Source organism: Furipterus horrens, unplaced genomic scaffold (genome assembly GCF_987537825.1).
Source record: "Furipterus horrens unplaced genomic scaffold, mFurHor1.1.pri manual_scaffold_11, whole genome shotgun sequence".
NCBI lineage: Eukaryota > Metazoa > Chordata > Mammalia > Chiroptera > Furipteridae > Furipterus > Furipterus horrens.
This window is the reverse complement of record NW_028327181.1, coordinates 44,075,180-44,094,770: the sequence shown is the minus strand read 5'-3', so window position 1 is coordinate 44,094,770 and position 19,591 is coordinate 44,075,180. Positions and strand designations below refer to the sequence as shown.

Genomic DNA, 19,591 nt, shown 5'->3' with positions numbered 1-19,591 from the left:
GACCCCTTTGTATGTAATTCTCTTCTCTCTTGCTGCTTTTAAGATTCTCTCTTTATCCTTAATTTTTGACACTTTGATTATAATGTGTCTTGGAGTGGTTCTCCCTGGGTCCAGTTTTTTTGGAACTCTCTGTGCTTCCTGGACCTGTAAGTCTATTTCCTTCCCCAAGTAAGGAAAGTTCTGCTTCATTATTTTTTCACATACTTTTTCAATTTCTAGTTCTTCTTCACCTTCTGGGAACCCTATGATTTGGATGTTGGCCCGCTTATAGCTGTTTCATAGTTTTCTGAGCCTCTCCTCATTTTCCTCAATTTTCGTTTCCTCTTTCTCCCCTGGTTTACTGTTTGTTCCTTCCCTATGTTCCAATTTGTTGATTTGATCCCCGGTTTTCTTCCCCTCACCACTAGTTTCATATGTGTTTTCATTCATTTCAGCAAGACTAGCCTTCATTCCTTCCCTGTCTTGTTTAAGACCTGCTGTTAGGTCTGTAAGCATTCGTATAACCAAAGCTCTGAAAGATTTCCTATCTGCTGAGTCGTTAGGTAGATATTTGCTGTCTGGTCAGCTGCGTCACTGGGATCTCTACCATGATTTGTGCCATCCTGACAGTTTTTGCTTCCTGGGCGGGGCTGTCACACCTCCTACGCTATAGAGGGCGGAGCCCCGTGCACTCGTCACTACCGGGCGACCCTTCTCACCACAGTGTGGTGCTTTGTGTGGGAGCGGGGACCCAAGATGGATTCCTGCCATTCACTCTCTGCTGAGAGATCGGGAGCCTCCTCCTCTGTCCCCACCTCCTCTGGCCCTCAAAGTCCGAGGCAGTGGGGGTCTGCCTTCCCCGGTGTTGGAATCGCCAGCTGACAGGTTTGGTCTGCAGCCAGGGGTGCTCCTCAGGCGCTTCCTGTCTCCCCTTAAATACGGGTGTCTGTGCTTACCGCTATCCCACCGCCGATGCTGCTGCTGCTGCTGCCACCAGCACCTCTCCGCCCAGCTTCACCCTCTTACCCATCCGGATAAGCACCACTTCTTTATAACTTCATTCATTGGACTTCCATGTAGCTTTATTTTCTGGAACTTCTGGTTATTTCTGGTTTTGCAGTAGTTGTATTCCTTCTTAGTTGTGGAGGGAGACAAAGCATGTCAGTCTAGGCCTCCATCTTGGTCAGAAGTCTCCTCATTTTCTTAAATGAGTCCCTTTAACATTTCATGTATAAGGGCTTGGTGATGAACTCCTTTAGCTTTACCTTGTCTGGGAAGCACTTTATCTGCCCTTCCATTCCAAATGATAGCTTTGGTGGGTAGAGTAATTTTGTTATAGGTTCTTGCTTTTCATCATTTCGAACACTTCTTGCCCGTCCTTTCTTGCCTGCTGAGTTTCTTTTGAGAAATGAGCTAAGAATCTTAAAGGAACCCCTTTGTAAGTAACTCTCTTCTTTTCTCTTGCTGCTTTTAAGATTTTTTATCTTGAAACTTTGGCATTTTGATTATGATGTGTCTTGGTGCGGTCCTCTTTGGGTCTAGCTTCTTTGGGATTCTCTGTTTCCTGGACTTGTATGTCTATTTCCTTTGCCAAATTAGGGAAGTTTTCCTTCCTTATTTTTTCAACTAAGTTCTCAATTTCTTGCTCTTCCTCTTCTCCTTCTGGCATCCCTACGATTCAGATGTTGGCATGTTTAACGTTTTCCAGAGGTTCCTAAGCCTCTCCTCATTTTTTTCAATTCCTATTTCTTCATTCTGTACTGGTTGACTGTGTTTCTTCCTTATGTTCCAAATCGTTGTTTTGAACTCCAGCTTCCCTCCCTTCACCAGTGGTTTTGCATGGATTTTTCTTCATTTCACTTAGTATAGCCTTCACTTCTTTTCTTCTGCATTTGTCATAATCATGTCTGTCAAGTCTGTGAGCATCGTTATCACCAGTGTTTTCATTCTGCTTATGTTAGGTTGGCTACCTCCTCCTCTGTTAGGATGGCTATGCTATCTCCTCGCTGTTTAGTTCTCCCACTGGAACCTTGATCTGCTCCCTCTTTTGGGCCATACTTCTCTGTCTCCTCAACTTGACAGGCTCCTATGTTTGCCTCTGTGTCTTAGGTAGAGCTGTAGCACCTGTTACATTGTAGGGGGAGGAGCCTTAGGTATTCATCAGTGTGGAACAACCTGTTTTGTCATGTTGTGGCCCTGTATGTGGGGGAGGGTTCTGAGAGGGAACAATGGGACCGGCACCCCTCTAGCTGTTGCCCAGGTTGTGGTTCCCAGAGTGCGTGGGTTTGCGGATGTTCTAGGACCGTGGGGGGCTCTCTAAACAAGCAGACTCTGCCAAGAGACTGGCAGTTTCTTCTGCTGCCCCAATCCCCACTGTTTTTCACAGTCAGAAGCAATGAGGCTTTATTTTCCCAGGCATTGGAACTGTGAGCTGTGTAGTCTGGCCTGGAGCAGGGAGTGCTCCCCAGGTGTCCCTCCTGACTTTTATAATGTGACTGTGTTCCCTGCTGACTGGCCACAGCTGCCACTGCCACCACCGCCACACCGTGTCCTCTCTGTCTGGGCTCCACCCCTCCTACCTGTCTGGATGAGGGTTATTTCTTTCTATTTTTATTTGTTGGACTTCCATGAAGTTCAATTTTCTGGTACTTGTGGTTGTTTTTAGTTTTGAGGTAGTTGTATTCCTTCTTATGGTTGTGGAGGGAGATGAAGCATGTCTACCTATGCCTTCATATTGGCCAGAAGTCCTACCCTATGTCTTGATTAGAGCATTTAAGACATTTATATTTAAAGTGATTATTGATACTTATTTATTGCCATTTTATTCTTTTAACTATGTTCCTCAGTTTTTTCCCCCTTTCTTCTTCTTCTTCTTATACAATAGAATACCCTTTAACATTTCTTATACTGGTTTAGTGGTAATGAACTCCTTTAGCTTTTCCTTCTCTAGGAAGCTCATTACTTTTCATTCAATTTTACATGACAGCCTCACTATACAGATAGTTTTGTTTATAGCTCCTTGCTTTTCATCACTTTAATATTTTGCTCCAATCCCTTCTGACTTGAAGTGTTTCTGTTGACAAATCAGCTGACAGCCTTATGGGAGCTCCCTTGTAGGTAACTGTTTCTCTCTTGCTGCTTTTAAGATTGTCTTTAACCTTTGCCATTTTAATTATGATGTGTCTTGGTGTGGGCCTCTTTGAATTCATCTTGTTTGGGACTCCCTGTTCTTCCTGGATTTGTGTGTCTTTTTCCTTCACTAGGTTAGGGAAGTTCTCAGTCATTATTTCTTCAGAAGTTTCTCGATCCTTTGCTCTCTTCTTCTGCTATCTCTATGATGCAGATGTTGTTACATTCTGCTATCCCAAAGGTCCCTTAAACTATCCTCATTTCCTAAAATTCTTTTTTTTTTTCCTTTTTGCTGCTCTGATTATGTTTTCTGCTAGCTTGCCTTCCCAATCACTGATTCAAACATCTGCTTTATCTAACCTGCTTTTGATTCCTTTTACTGTATTCTTCTTTTCAGATACTGTATTCTTCATTTCTGACTGGTTATTTTTTTATTTCTATGTCCTTTTTAATGCTGCTGAACTTCTTACTAAATTCCTTGAGCATTCTTATAACCACTGTTTTGAACTCTGTATTGGTAGATTGCTTGTCTCCATCTCACTTATTTCTTTTTCTGGAACTTATCCTGTTCTTTCTTTTGGGGCTTGTTTCTTTGTCTTTCCATTTTGGCTGCCTCTGTGTGTTTGTGTATTAGGTAGATTTGCTGTATCTCCCAGTCATTGTAGGGTGGCCTTATTAAGTAGGTGTTCTGTGGGACCCAGAGGTACACTCTCCCTGATCACATAATATGGCTGCTCCAGGAATGTCCTTTGTGTGGGCTATGTGGGCCCTCTTGTTCTAGTTGAGTCCTGATTGCTGTTGGCCTGCCTGGGCATGGGGTCGATCATCAGGCTGGCTGACTGTGAGGATCAACCCCAACCACAGTGTATAAGTAGCTGTTTGGGTGCTGACCACAGAAAGCAAAATTGGACTCAGGAGGGTCTGGTGCCTTCTAAGACCTCCATTTGGCAGTGCCGCTTGTGGAGCTATCTGGGTCCTGCTCTGATGATGACTGAAGCCCTCCACTGGTTTGTGTCAGTTCTGGAACCTCTTGGGAGGGACTCAGGTGCAGATCAACATCATACACTGACTATGACTAGCCCTGGCCAACTTGTTTGGAGCAAGAAAGTGATCTAGCTTTGTGGCTGCCTCTGCTGGACCTGGGCTGTGTGGGAAAGGCCAAACTGTGCATCAAAACCAGCTTCCACCCTTACCAAGTCCAGGGGCAGGTCAGCAAAAGACCCAAGGCACCTTGCAATCTGCCTCCACCTGTCTCTACCTGCCAGCTGCCTATTTGGCTCACTCACTGAAAGAGCCTCTTGTAGTATGTGAGTTGTATGAGGTAGGGTCTCAGTGAGTCACCAGGTAGGGGCAAGTGGTCCTCACCAACTTAAATCAGGTTCAATCTCAGTACCAGTGCTGGGTCTGAGGCTACTCTGAAAAAGTCCCAAGGTACACCATTACAAGATGCCACCTATCAGATACCCGCAAACCTTTGTTGTAAGGAAAGGTCTCAGGGAGTCATTAGGGTGAGGCCAGCAGAGTTTATCGGGCCCAAACAGACCAATACTTGGCTGTGTAAAGGGAGGGCTTTGCACCAGTTGGGCATGTGAAGGTAAACTGCCCCCCACCCCCACCCTAGAGCCACACAACTCAAGTCTGTCCCACATTCTGCCCGTGGCTCCTCAAGAGCTCAAGCTCAGCAGAAGACTTCAGAAGTCAGGAGGGTTGAGCTAGCAGATCTCCCATGGGGGTAGGTGTGGGCACTGCTCAGGCTCCCAGGAGCGGTAGGGGGTAGTCCACGCCCCAGAGCCACACAACTCAGTCTATGACACTTGAGTGTGCCCATACCTCCATACCAGGGGCCCAGGTAGCTATCTGCTCTGCATGGTGTGAGCTCCACATGGCAGGGTGGTAATGAGTTAGGACAGTGGGGCAATTTCATTCTCTCAGACTGATGGCATATGGTGGGGTGTGCTTGACCCAAGAAAGATGGTATCTGTGGGCTATGTGGGAGAGGAACTCAGCACAGGGACACTGACGGTTGTCCCTTCTGCTCTCTCCCCGGAGCCATACAACCCAGCCTCTCCTTGTACAACTCTAGTCCACTCTAAGTCACCCTCCCTCTACCAGAGCCCAGAATAAGTAGCTGCGAATGTGATGTTATGCATTGGCCCTTTAAGAGGGCACCTGGGTCCTGCCAGCACTTTCTGTGTCTCTACTCTTCCTACCAGTCTCGATGCAGCTTCTTGTGTAAATCCTTAGTTATAAGACTTCTGTTCAGCTAGTCTTAAAATGGTTATTCAGACTGATTGTTCTATATTTTAGTTGTAATTCCAGTTTGGTCCTGGGAGGAGGTGAGTGTAATTTCCACCTCCTCTGCTGCTATCTTGGATCCTTTCAATATACTTCTATATAACCCATGGACAAAAGGGTAAGAACCAAGGGAAATTAGACATTTAATTTTTGTTCAGTTCAAAATATGTGGGATGTACCTAAAGCAGTGGCTAGAAGGAAACTTAGAGCATTAAATACATCAGCAATCTAAGTTTCTACCTTAGTAAACCAGAAAAAGAACAAAATAAACCCAAAGCAAGCAGGAGAGGAAAAAAGTACAGAATATAAAATTTATGAAATTGAAACAGAAAAAAGAACAGATAAAAATCACTTAATCAAAAGCTGATTATTTGAAAAGGACAAAAAAACCCTACACATACTTACAAATAAAAAAGAAGACATAATTGCCAATATCAGAAATGAAAGAGAGGTGTCACTGTAAACCCAAGATTAAAAAGGTATATGGTAATAGTGTTACAGAAACAGGGGAGTCCAAAAACAAACCCCAGAGTTTGCGGCTGGGAGATAGGCAGCAGGAAGCAGCTTTCAGGATGCCCTTGCATGCCTGGAGCTAGTGGCTGGATACATTGTTGCAAAGATCCGCTTTACTTCCAAGACTCAGGGAGATGGGAGGGATCTTGGACTGTGGGCTGGTATGGAAGAAGCAGACCGAGCCTAGGGAAGAAGCAGACAGAGCCTACTAGGGTTCTGTGAATGGTCAGGACGGTTTGCAACACCCACTGTGAGAGGACGCGGGGAGAGAGAGGAGGCAGGGAGGGAGAGAGGAGCTGCAGACATTTTGGGCTGGCTCTGGCTCTAGGAGGCTCTCTCTCTCAGGCTCTCTCTGGCCCTCACGCCCTCACTCTCTGGCTCTTGTGGGCTCCCTCCATCTGGCTTGGAGAAGGGATCTCCAGGCTGCTTTAAGAAGAGGCTCTTGCCAGACTGCTTTGAGAAGAAGAGGAGATCCATGCGATTTGCAGGAAGAAGGCAGTTTCCAAGGAGGCTGAGAATCCAGGCGGTCCTGCATTGAGAGCTGGAGGGCACCACAGCACAGAAAGGGCCTCCCCAGTCAGAACTGAGTGATTGGAAGCTGCTGGTAAAGCTGAACTGTGCCTGGGAAGTAGGGAAACAGTGTTTCTGACTTCCGTAAGACTGGCCAGGTCTGGGAGGGGGAGGCAGGACTTTGTGTAAATAAACAATTCTTTTGCTTTTCACCAAACTCTGGTATTCAGAGTTGTAATTCTGGCGGCGGGCAATCAGACCCCTAACTAAACAGCCCGTGGGTTCTGTTTCAATCGGAGCAGCCCAGGGGCTCTGTTACAATAGTAGATAATTACATACCCAAATATTCAAGAATTGGATGAAATTAACAATTCCTTAAAATCCATAAATGACTAAAACTCACTCAAGAAAAAAAGACTATCTGATCAGTCTTAATAGTTTCTTATAGAATTCATAGTTTAAAACACTCTGAAAAACAAAATCCCAGGCCCTTGCAACTCTACCAAACATTTAATACCAATTCTACACAGTTTCTTCCAGAAAACAAGAGAAGTGGAACACTTTCCCAGCTCATTTCTGGGACCAGCTTCACACGGACACCAACACCAGACAAGGACAGTACAGGGAAGCTACAGAGCAATGTGTGTCACAAACCCAGAAATAAAAGTGCTTAGGAAAACAAATCTAGCAACATAAAAAGAATAATACACCATAACCAAATGAGTCTTGCCGTGAGAATGCAAGCTTATTAATTTATTTTTTAAATCAATGTTCTGCTAACAAAAATAATCACCTGGTTACGTCAAATAACACAGAAAAAGATATTTGACAAAATTCAACACCATTCAAGATTCAAACAACCCTAAACAAACAAGAGAAGGAAAATTTCATCTACCTGATAAAGGGCATTTACGAAAACCCCATAGTTAATCTCATATTTAACAGTGACTGTGTTCTCACCACTCCTAATCTACATGGTACAGGAAGTCCCAGCTAGTGCAATAAGGCAAGAAAATAAAAACAGATTGGGAAGAAATAATACTGTCTCTATTCACAAATAACATGAATGTCTATGCAGAAAATCCTAAGCAATCTACCCAAAAAGCTCCTAAAAGTAGTGAGTTTGGTAAGGTCACGGAATAGAAGGTAAACATATAAAAGTCAGTCATATTAATAAACTAGCATTAAAAAATCAGAAACAAAAATTTTTTAAACACCATTCACAATAGCACCAAAAACAAAAACAAAACCTTAACTATAAGTCTAACAAAACATGTAAAGAATCTTTATGCTGAAAGCTATAAAATGCTAAACAAACGAAGAGGCACACCATGTCTGTGCATTATAACGCCCAATACAGTTAAGATGTAAATTCTCCCCAAACTGACCTATCATTTGAATGCAATTCCACTAACAATCCCAGCAGGGTTTCTTATAGAGACAAGATTATTCTAAAAGTTACGTTAAAACAAAAGAAACTAGAACAGACAAAACAATTTGAGAAAGAACGAACACAGTTGGAAGACTCATACTGGCCAATTTTAAGACTTAAACTACAGTGTGGTATTGGTGAAGAAATAGACACGTACGACAATGGAACAGAAAAGAGTCCAGAAACAGACCTACACTAAGACCCCAAAGTACAAAGGCAATTCAATGTGGTGCGAGTAGTCTTTTCAATTAATGGTGTTAGAATAATCAGGCATCACATGAAAAAAATTTTAAAAAACTTGACCTAACCATCACATCCTACATAATATTAACTCAAAACAGATCACATATCTAAATGTAAAGTATAAAACATAGGAGAAAATCTTCATGATTTTTGATTAGGCAAAGAGCTCTCTCGGGTATGATGCCAAAAGTATAACCCACAAAAGAAGAGATGATAAACTGGACTTAATCAAAAAGTTCTTTTGCTCTGTTAAAGACATTGCTGAATGAAAACTCAGGCTATAAATTAGGAGAAAACATTTGAAATCAAGGTCTTATATCCAGAACATATGAAGAACTCTTAAAATTCAAGAATAGAATAGACAATCCAGCAAAATATGGGGAAAGACCTGAACAATTCACCAGAGAACATATACAGATGGCAAATAAATGACTCAACATCATTAGCCATTAGGGAAATGCAAAGTAAAACCACAATGAGATACCACTACTTATCTGTTAGTATGGCTTAAAAACACCTAAATAAACAAAAAGGTGATTATACCAAGTGCTGACAAAGAAACAAGCAAATAGAACTCTTAATACGCTGCTGGTGGGAATGCAAAATGGTATGGCAACACTACAAAAGTCTGGCAGTTTCTTTCATAATTAAATACACATCACCTTATCCAGCACCCCCATGAAGTATCTGCCCTAGAGAAAGAAAAACTCTGTCCACACTGAAGCCTGTGAACAAATGTTTATAACAGCTTTATTCATAATCATCAAAGGTGGAAAATAGCCAAATGTCCTTCAACAGGTGAATGGATGGTACATCCACTCAGTGGAGTACTACTGAGCAATGAAAAGCAATACACTATTAATATAAGCAACATGGATGAACTTCAAAGCCATTACGCAGAGTGAAAGAAACCAGGCTCAAAAGCTACATGCTATGTAAATTCACTCAGATGGCACTCTGGAAGAGGCAAAACTAGAGACAGAGAATGAATGAGTGGGTGGTTGCAGGTGTTGGATCACAGAGGGTTAACTACGAAGGTGGCAAACCTGACCTTGGCCTGCCTGTGATGACAGTTCGAGGAATCTATGCATGTGTCAAATCTCATACAAGTATAAATCATAAAGCTCAATTTTACTGCACATAAATTTAAAAAGTAATGCAAAAGGAAAGAAACAAGTACTTTTTAAAAAGTTCTGCCACTATTTCTATTTTTTATTGAAATAAAGTGCCACCAAAACAAAGACAATTTCCAAAAACAATAAAGTATATTACAGTGATAGAAACAGACTTTGGACTTCTATTTCCGGGAAAAGGGCAGGCTGGATGCGCAACAAAACTCTTCCTAATACTGAATTGTCCCGGAATGCTTTTAAAAACTGTATCAGAGTTTGTGGTAAATGAAGCACAGGAAATGAGGCAGAAACAAGTACAGGCAGCTCCCTTATCTGAAACCTCTGGGGCTGGTAATCTTTTAGAATTCAGAACTGGGGGGAGGGTGTTCACTGCATTAACACACACTGTACCAATTCCGCAGCAGCATGGGGGACAGTACCTTGCATCAAACACGTTCATATTTCTGCAATAAGTTCATCCTAATTCAGGTTTTGTTCACTTTAAAAATAACTTGTAGCACTGGACACTTTCTGGATTTCTGAATTGTAGATAAGGAACTGTGGACCCGTGGAAGCAGGGTAAATCAAGATGGGTAAAAGTGCAAGACAGGGAGGGTGTTCACCTGAGAAAAACCACCAGCTTCAAGAGCCTCGGAGCTTGCAGTGTCAAGGGCTGTTGCTCAGGGCTCAGAAGACTGGATCACAACAATGCCTGGGCAGTGTATGGGGAATCTGTACCTTCCCCACCATTTTGCTGTGAAATTTGAAGTGCTCTAAAAAATAAAGTCTTAACAGAAAAAGAAAAAGCGAACAAGAAAACAAAAAGAAAATCACCTAGCCCTTTGAGAAACAAAGAAAAAATAAGACAAAAACATGGAGGCTGTCTAATTAAAATTCCAGAAGGTGATAACTGAAAAATAAGAGTGCAAAATTTCCAAATAGAGAATTTTTTTAAAAAGGTGTCGTCAAAACACCTGGGCCATAATTCTAGCTCCCCACTTACTATATAGCCTAGCGCAAGTTACTTAACCTTTCTAAGCCATGATTTTCTCATTAAAATGGGATAATAATGCCTGCCTCACAAAAGCGTTGTTACTAGTACTGTAAATGAAATCTAAGTATAGCACCTGGGACAGACCTCAATAAATGTCACCTACTGACAATTTAAAAATATATTTATTTGTAAAGTACAGTAAAGTTGTAATAAAATTACAACAGACAGGCTGGAGTAAGCCTATCTAGATAATGCTTTAATTTCAAAATCTGTAGAAGGAAAAGCAGGATGGCAGTTGACCCTTCTTCATTTGTTAATTCTGCTAACATTCTTCTTAGAGGAACCAATCACTATAGATATTCCTTCTGTTCCTTTTACATACTCATCCTGTTCAAGGGCACTCTCCAAATCCTCCCAAATTTGAAAGTTGATATGGGAGAAAAAATTATTCCAACCCTGTAATTTCTTAAGTTCCACTTTGTACATTGATTTAAAAAAACAAAACAAAACAGGATAAAGAGAGAAATGGAAATCACATACTTACTTTTCATTAGTTTTCCTGATAATTCCTTTAGTGGAGAAGACAGACTATTTGTACTGGCATCTGTAAGTCTGGGGGAGGATTCTTGGGTTTCCATGGAAACTTCATGAGTTTCTCTTCTGGCCATTTCAAGGTGGAGAGAATGGCCACTGTCACATTCCTGGGAAAGGAGCAAATGATTCCAGGTGCTGCTAGTTCTATAATTTAGGTCAATTCCTTCTGATTGAGTCACAAGCAACTGGGCTGAGCTAGAATCCTCTAATCCTTTGTCAAGAGACTCAGTCACAAAAGATGTTGCAGTTTCCTGCTTTTTACACGGGGAGACAGGCTCAGCCAATGAGCTCTGCTTCACTGTGTTCAGACTGTGTGCTCTTATTCGGGACCATGTTGTAGAGTGAAAACTTGCAGCTTCTAACCAAAACTTAACCAAATGCTCCATTCTCCGAAGTTCCATGAACTGAATGAAATAAGGGAGGACAACAGTGTCATGCAAGACTTGTTCAAGGGTCTTTGAAAGGCTTGATTTGGCCTCTTGAATCTGGTAGTCCAGACAAGACCTGCCTAAAAAAAGCAAAAGAATTTTAGCAGTTCAGTAACAAATAGCTTAAGATTGACAAATTAGTCATTCACCTTTAGCGTCCAAGTTCTTAAATCAAGTTTACTTCCTAGCAATGTAAATGAATAAAGAACTAGAAATACTATGGTTTTGGTTTCTAAACAGGCAAAGAAACAATTATGCAAAACTTTTAAAAACTATTAAAAAGCTCTGTTAGTCAAATAATCCTCCTATCTCTTTTAATGGCAATTCAGACTATGTAAATTCTTTTTTTTTTTTTTTTTTTATCTTATGATACTAGTCCCAAAGAAAGAAAAAAGGCAATAAATTTTTAAAAATATTCTACCTCATTAAAAATCCCATCAGGGCACAGGACTAGGTTGCACATCAGGTCCCCAGTTGGGGGCACGAGTGAGAGGCAACCACACAGTGATGTTTCTCTCCCTCTCTTTCTCCTTTCCCCTCTCTCTAAAAATAAAATTAAAAAAAAAAAAATCCCAGAAAAACAAATTCATACAAGAAAACATTTTTGCCTGCCAAACTGAAAGACAATTTTTCAAAAATTAATAACAAGCACTAATAAGGACACAACAAAACAGGAAGCATCCTCACCCACTGATGGTGAGAATGTAAACTGGCAAACCCTTTTGGAGGAGCATTCAGTAACAGACAGCAAACCTTAGCTATTCTGCATGATTTTCAATCCAATAACTCTACTTCTGGGCACTAATCCTAAAGAATCATTGTAGATGTGTGGGTATAACTAGAAAAGTGTTATGAACTCTCAGTATTATTTAAAACAAAATAAAGAGTAGCTCTGGAATTTTATCCTTAAAAATAAAACTAAATTTAATAAAAACAAGTTTATTTAACTAAATTTAAATTATGCTTATAACCACAACTATTAGAAAAAATTAAATCTTTTTTTTAACTGTCACAGAATGACATAAAGAGGTTCATCTTCATAAAATTAACTGATGGCTTCTTCATTTTTTCAAAAGGGCTTTTCTTAATCTTTTGCTATTCAAATCATTTTCTTTGAAGCAATTCACAAGTCATCATCCTTGCTGACTATCTCATTGTCAATGTTAACTAGTCCATCTTTGTGACATTAGTTACAAGAACTTCAGGAAATCCTGATGTTCTGCAAGACTTATAATTTTCTTAACTAAACTTTTAATTTTGAGGTATAGTAGATTCACCTGCAGTTGTAAGAAATCTGTGTATCTTTTTTGGGGGTGGGGGCATAAGAAGTTGTTTTAACACAACAAGGATCCTACTATACATACTGCTTTGAAACCTGCTTTTTTCACTTTTACCATATCTTAGACATTTCTCCATCTCATCTTCAGACCTTTAAATGGCTCCACAGTGTTCCTGAGTACGCGTGTACCAGAATTTGCCTACTTCTCTATTAATGGGTATTTATACGTTGTTCCTAATTTTTTCCTATCACAATAGTGCAATGAATAGCCTTATACATACTTAATGTATACATCTTTGTGAATATGTGAGTATATCTGAGGACTAGATTGTATATATTTTGATAAATACTTCCAAATTGCCATCTAAAAGTTCTTCACCAATTTATACTTCCACTAAAAAGAAGTGGCTATCTCTCTACATTAACATTCAAATCATCAAACTTTAAATATTTGCTAATGTGTTAGGGGAAACATTAACTTTTTATTTAATTTGCATTTCCCTGAGTATTAGTGAAATGAGGCATCTTTTTCACATAGGCAATGTACTTCTTCTGGAAATAGCCAATATAACTATTGGGTGTGCTTTATAATTTGTATTTACAGAAACACAATGGGGCTTCCATTACACTTATAGCTGTTATTTTAATTAAAATACTTTTTTTTTTTCAAAGCCCCTTACAGTTATACAGTTCAGTATCCACTGACAGGAGTTTCACATATTATACTCAACTCCTTCCTCCCACTGTAAGTTAACAAAAAGCGACCATCACTTACCCAAGTCACCAAAATGAGCGGCCTCCATGTGGCTTGGCTGCTTTTTAAGTGTCGCTGTCCTGCCACTTGAAAAGGAGTCCATGTTGGCAGAGATGGCATTGATCGCAACATTACTTGGTCCTGCAGCCTCCAGCAAGGCATGATTTTTAGTGCTTTTTTGTGGGGAATGTACGGATATTGAGGCTATAATTTTTCAAAAAATTGTTAAAAATTAAACAAAAATTGATAGTTTCTGAAACTGTCTCAAAAGAGTGCTCTAAAAGAACTTCAAATATTAAGTTTGTAACACCGCACTTAAGAGAGCACGCTCAACAAGACTTAAAGGAAAGGTAAATTAGTCAAGCAGCAGAAAAGTGGAAAGAAATGCCCTATTATTATTTATAACTCTCAAAATACTGTGCCAAAATGGAACTGGAAAGAGAGCTTTCTTTGAGAAGTTCTCTGAGGACAGACAAGGCAAAAGCCCGCAGACACTCTGAAAACAGGCCTTTTTCATTCCTTAACCCTTGCTTGCACACGGAACAAGACTGAAACTGCAGGAAAGCTGTCATTTAATCTATTGCTCCTTGAGATGTGTTTATAGAAGAGAGCAGGTAAGAACAGAATGTTTATACTTGTTTTTCAGGTATCTGTTTTTATTGGTCATTCAACAAGAATTGGGTGAATTATGCTGTGAAGCTATCTTCAAAGGATATTTTTCAATTAAGTCAGGAATGCCAAACACATAAATAGAGCACAAGCATGGAATTTTTTTCAGCCTGGTACAGATTCAGCAATTAGGTAGGCCAATCCTTTCATTCTATAAACGAAGACTCTGAAGGGCGTTACACACTTTCCGCAGTCACACCGTCCGTGTACAGGCTGGTGGGCCTGAAACACCCGAGTCCCTCCCCGTCTACTGTTAGCCTCTATCCACGCCAATCATATCAGAGGGCAGGCAGTAGAACTAACATGGAATTCGACTGGCTTTTAATTATTAGAAGTAAGAGCCCATCTTACAAACCTATATAATTAGTCTATCTCTGGCAAACTGAGCATATGGACTTAATATTCAATGTTAGTTACACAACATGCAAACATTTGAAAGAAAAATCTAAAAAAATAGCAATCCATAGATTTCATGTAAATAAATTCCATTTATAAAATTTATATGTAATCGCTATGGAAATAACTTCCATTATAATTTTCCCATTTTAATCTTTATATATTGACAGAATGAAATTAGTCAAACTACAGCAGAGATTATAACTTCTAAATAGGGACAATATACTGACTCCAATAAAGTACTCAGAATACATTTTAAGTTAAGGTCATTCACCCACAGTAATGAAGTGAAAACTGGAACCACCCATACTTCTGGGTAAACAGGAAACCAAGCCTGGAGTGGCAGTGCTATCACTCAGTTAGTTGTAAGTTAATGTACTTTTCAAGTTTTTGTTTGTTTTAAATAAAATAAAGTCAACTAATCACATTTAGGGAGCAATCAAATATGCAATTACTAAGAACGCGCTGATTCATTGTGGTCCCCAGGACAGCCAATGTGCCTAGTTAAAGCCTGTTATAGCTAGGTGATGGAGAGCACATAAAAGTTAAATAATTCTAAGCAAGGGCAGAAATGACCAATGGCAAAAGAAGGGAGACAATAATGGGATTAAAAAGCTCATAAATGCAAAGCACATCACTTTTTTATACACTGGAATGTTGCAGAACTCACCTTTAACTGACTTGGCATCTGAGGTCCTATCTTGTTCTCTGCCTTTCACTAGAAGATAAGAGAGTATCATGACCAACCTTCCCAGTAAGATACATTCTATACATTGTAAAAATTAGGCAAGCTTTATTATTACAGATGAGTATTCAAAGTTCTATTATACCTCCATGGACTAACCGTCTGGGAGAGGTCAGGGTATGCAGTCACCAGGGGAAATCTCTCTAAGGAAGTGACCTCTGCTCAGCATGCCATCCCCAACACTGAGTGTACCTGGGTTCAAATTCTGGCTCTGCCACCTACTGGCCACATGATCATGGACAAGTTACTTTATTCCTCTGGGTCTCAATTTCATTGATTTATAAAATTAGGTCAGTAATAATAATACTTACCTTAAATGGTTGTGGATGAAAAAATAAATACTTGTAAAGGGCTTAGAGGAGTAACCACCATACAATAAGTTCAGGATGTCAACTAATGTTGTTACCATGCATGAACCACTACCGAAGAAAAAGAGCTCTCTGGTTGTGTATCACATCTTATTTCTCGTGTTTCCCCCACCACAGCATCAAACAGACACATTCTAAACTTATAAAAACTAAATTAATACTCAAGGTTTAACAATTTGTCTCTTAAAAAATTATATAATCTCCCCCTCTACCACACAAAACAGTGGAAATTCTTCTGCAGATACTCGAACAATATTTCCAAGAAAGGAAGGTGCGTGGCAGCCTAGACCTAGTATGAACTCTTACAGGACGTAACATAAGACTATTTTTAACCCTCTTTACTTTTCCTGTGTTTTTCCAACATTAAATTTTCTTTAACCTCGCCAAGAAAAGTCTATCAAAACAAATCCCAAAATGTAATCTTCTCTCTACTTGTGCTCTTAAAATAAACATCAATGAGTAGCAGCAGGAAATAACTAGCTCTCATAGTATCTGATAAATCGATCCCTCAATAAATATTTGAGTTTCTATTATGTACCAGATGCTCTTCTGGCTCAGAAAGGACAGTCTTGTCTGCAAGAAGTCCACATGCAACTATGTGCAGACAAACGTGGACAAAAAGTTAAGATCACTTCAGGTACTGATCACTGGTTTTTGCAGTCCTTCCAGCATCTGCTCTGCTTGAAACATGCTCTTGTCTTGGCTTCCATGACACTCCGCTCTCCTGGTTCTCTAGTCACTCCTTCTTAGTTAATCCCCTTGCTGACTTCTCTGCCCTCAAGGAGTTTCTAGGGAAAAGGGTTTGGATCTCCTTTCTTTTCACTACAGAGATGTTGGCAAAAGTAGGTTTACATTAGCGAGTACACAAGTTTACTCTCAAATTATTAATTATTAATTGTTGTATCACTGATCTGTATCACTACTGTAAACCTACTTTGCCCCACCGCGTGCGCGCATGTGTATTTCCTGGATAATCTTATCCATTCTTAAGGCCTTCAATACCATAGATGTGGCTGGTTCCTAAATTTATATCTCTAGTTTAAATCCTTTTTTGATCTCATTTTCAGATAGTGAACCACCTACCTGACATCTATAATTCCCTTTATCCAAAGTGAAATGTACCATCTTTTCCCAAACCTGTTCCTACCGATGTCTTAGTGTTCTCTCGTAAACGACACACCAGTTTCTCAGGCCCCAAGTCTGCAGCCCTCCTTACCGTGGTCTCTCCCTTCTTTCCCATACCCAAATCGTCACTCACAAGACCAACTGTTTCTACCACCAAGGGAAACCTCTCCAGTCCCACTTCGCCACACTCAATGCACTCTCATCTCCCCCACCAGATCTTCCATTCAATGTCAAACATGAAAGTGCACACACCACCTGATGTCGCCAAATACTAGCATTCAGCCTTATTTCCTTTTTTCCCTCTAAATACAGTAGTCCCTCTCTATATCGCGGTTCTCTTATCATGGCCTCTCTGTATCGCGGGACTTCTTAAAAATATTACATTTAATTATGTATCGCGGATTTTTTGCTATACCACGGGATTTTGCGGTACTGTATACATATGTTGTTAAAGTTACGTAGGTTTAAGAGTGTAAAATATGTTTAAGAACATAAGTAGTGTTTATAAAAGTGTGGAAAAAGGTTAATAAGGGACTGGGGACAGTTTATAAGTGTGTGGGAAGGATTTATAAAGCCTTAAAATATACATAAATACTAAAATAAATGTAAGGTTCCTACTTCACGGATTTTCACTTATTGCAGGGGGGTCTAGAACACAATACCCGCGATAAGTGAGGGATCACTGTATCACACATATAGTTAAAGGTTCTTACGAATCACTGCCTGATCTCAATTTTCAAAATATATCTTAAATTAGATGCATTATCTGTCATGCATGGTTTTAGACTGCTACTACAATGAATGTATAAAAAAGTAAAGAATGGTATTATTCCGCACACCTTTAAAAATTACATAAACGGTATGGGCATACCTTGTTTAATTGCACTGCACCTAACTGTACTTCACAGATACTGTGGGGTTTTGTTTGTTTTTTTTTTTACAAATTGATGGTCTGTGGAGACCCTGCATCTAGCCAAGTCAATAGGTGTCATTTTCCCAAGAGTTTCTGCTCACTGTGTCTCTGTATCACATTTTAGTAATTCTAGTGATATTTCAAACTTTTTCATTATTACTATATTCGTTGTGGTGATCTGTGATCAGGGACCTTTGAGGTTACTATTTTAATTGTTTTGGGATGCCATGAACAGCTCTCATACAAGATAATGAATTTAATGGATAAATACTGCGTAGGTGTTCCAACTGCTCTACCGACCAGGCGCTCCCCTGCCTCTTCCTCTCCTGAGGCCGCCCTGTTCCCTGAGACGCAACAATATTGAAATTGGGCCAATTAATAACCCTACAATGGCTTCCAAGTGTTCAAATGAAAGAAGTCTCACTTTAAATTAAAAGCTACAGATGATTTAGCTTGGTGAGGAAGGCATGTCGAAAGCCAAGAGACACCGAAAGCTAGGCCTCTTGTGCCCAACAGTTAGCCAAGCTGTGAATATAAGAAAAAGCTCTTGAAATTAAAAAGTGCTACTCCAGTGAATACATGAATGATAAGAAATTGAAACAGCTTCATTTAAGCCAAGAGGGAGAACGTTTTAGTGGTCTGGATAGAAAAGCAAACCAGCCCCAACATTCCCTGAAGCCAAAGCCTGGTCCAGAGCGAGGCGCTAACTCTCTTCAATTCTGGGAAGGCCGAGCGAGGGGAGGAAGCGGCAGAGGGAAGCTGGAAGCAGCGGAGCTGGTTCCTGAGGCCGAAGGAAGACGGTGTCTCTGTAACCTGACGGCGCAAGGGGAGGCGGCCGTAAAGGTGCGGGAGCAGCGGCCCGGGAGCCAGAAGATGTGACTGGGGTCATTAGTGAGGGTGGTGACATGAACGGCGTATTTTCAGTGCAGACAAAGAAGCCTTATACTAGAAGAAGACACCATCCAGGACTTTCATAGCCAGGCAGGAGAAGTCAAGGCCTGGCTTCAAAGCCTCAATGGACAGGCTGACTCTTTTGTTAGGGGCTAAAGCAGCTGGTGACTTTAAGTGGAAGCCAATGCTCACTTTCCGTTCTGAAAACCCTGGGACCCTTAGGAGTTATGCTAGCTCTGCTCTGCCTCTGCTCCGTAAATGAAACAGTGAAGCCTAGATGACAGCACAGCTGTTTACAACATGGTTTACTGAATCTTCTCAGCCCACTGTGGAGACTTCTGCCCAGGGAGACACTCCTTTCAATGTCTTACTGCTCAGTGACGACGCACGTGGTCCCCCAGGAGCTCGGACGGAGGGAGGAGGACAGCGAGATCAGTGTCGTTTTCACGCCTGCTAACACAACACCCACGCTGCAGCCAGGGACCAAGGACTAATTTCAACTTCCATGTCTTATTATTTAAGAAATGCACTTTGTAAGGCTACAGCTGCCATAGATAGTGATTCCACTGATGGGTCAACTGAAAAGCTCTGGAAAAGACTCAGCATTCTAGATGCCAATAAGAACATCTATGATTCATGGGAAGAGGCCAGAATATCAACATTAACAGGAGTTTGGAAGAAGTTGATGCCACCCCTCATGGATGACTTCAAAGGGCTCAAGGCTTCGGTGGAGGACATAACACGTGGTGGAAAGAGCAAGAGAAGGAGAATTACAAGCGGAGCCTGGACACATGACTGAGCTGCTGCCATCTCATGGTGGACCCTGAACGGGTGAGCAGTTGCTTCCCGTGGATGAGCAAAGAGAGTGGTTTCTTGAGATGGAATCTGCTCCTGGTGAAGATGCTGTGAAGATGTTTGACATGACAACACAGGATTTAGAATATTAATAAGCCTCGTTGATAAAGCAGCATCAGGGTTTGAGAGTACTGACTCCAACTTTGAGATTCTAGTGGAGGTAAAATGCTATCAGTCAGCACCGTGTGCGACAGAGAAATCATTCATGAAAGGAAGAGTTGATCAATGTGGAAAATGTCATTGTTGTCATATTTTAAGAAATTGCCACAACCATCTCAGCCTTCAGCACCCACCACCCCGATCAGTCAGCAGTCATCAACATCGAGACAAAACCTGCCACCAGTTCCGATGAAGGTTAGCATTTTTT

At 40.8% G+C, this 19,591-nt stretch overlaps 1 protein-coding gene across 2 annotated transcripts in view; it reads right to left on the bottom strand.

The window, feature by feature from the left end:
* Nucleotides 1-19,591, bottom strand: part of AKAP10 (A-kinase anchoring protein 10) — a 73,125-nt gene that overhangs the window by 45,730 nt on the left and 7,804 nt on the right. For both annotated transcript variants that reach the window (XM_090291805.1, XM_090291806.1), the window contains exons 2-4: nucleotides 14,998-15,045; nucleotides 13,284-13,466; nucleotides 10,752-11,309 (exon numbers count right to left, since the gene is read on the bottom strand). In XM_090291805.1, coding sequence (XP_090147931.1) covers nucleotides 10,752-11,309; nucleotides 13,284-13,466; nucleotides 14,998-15,045 — 789 coding nt within the window. The remainder of the gene's footprint in view (nucleotides 1-10,751; nucleotides 11,310-13,283; nucleotides 13,467-14,997; nucleotides 15,046-19,591) is intronic.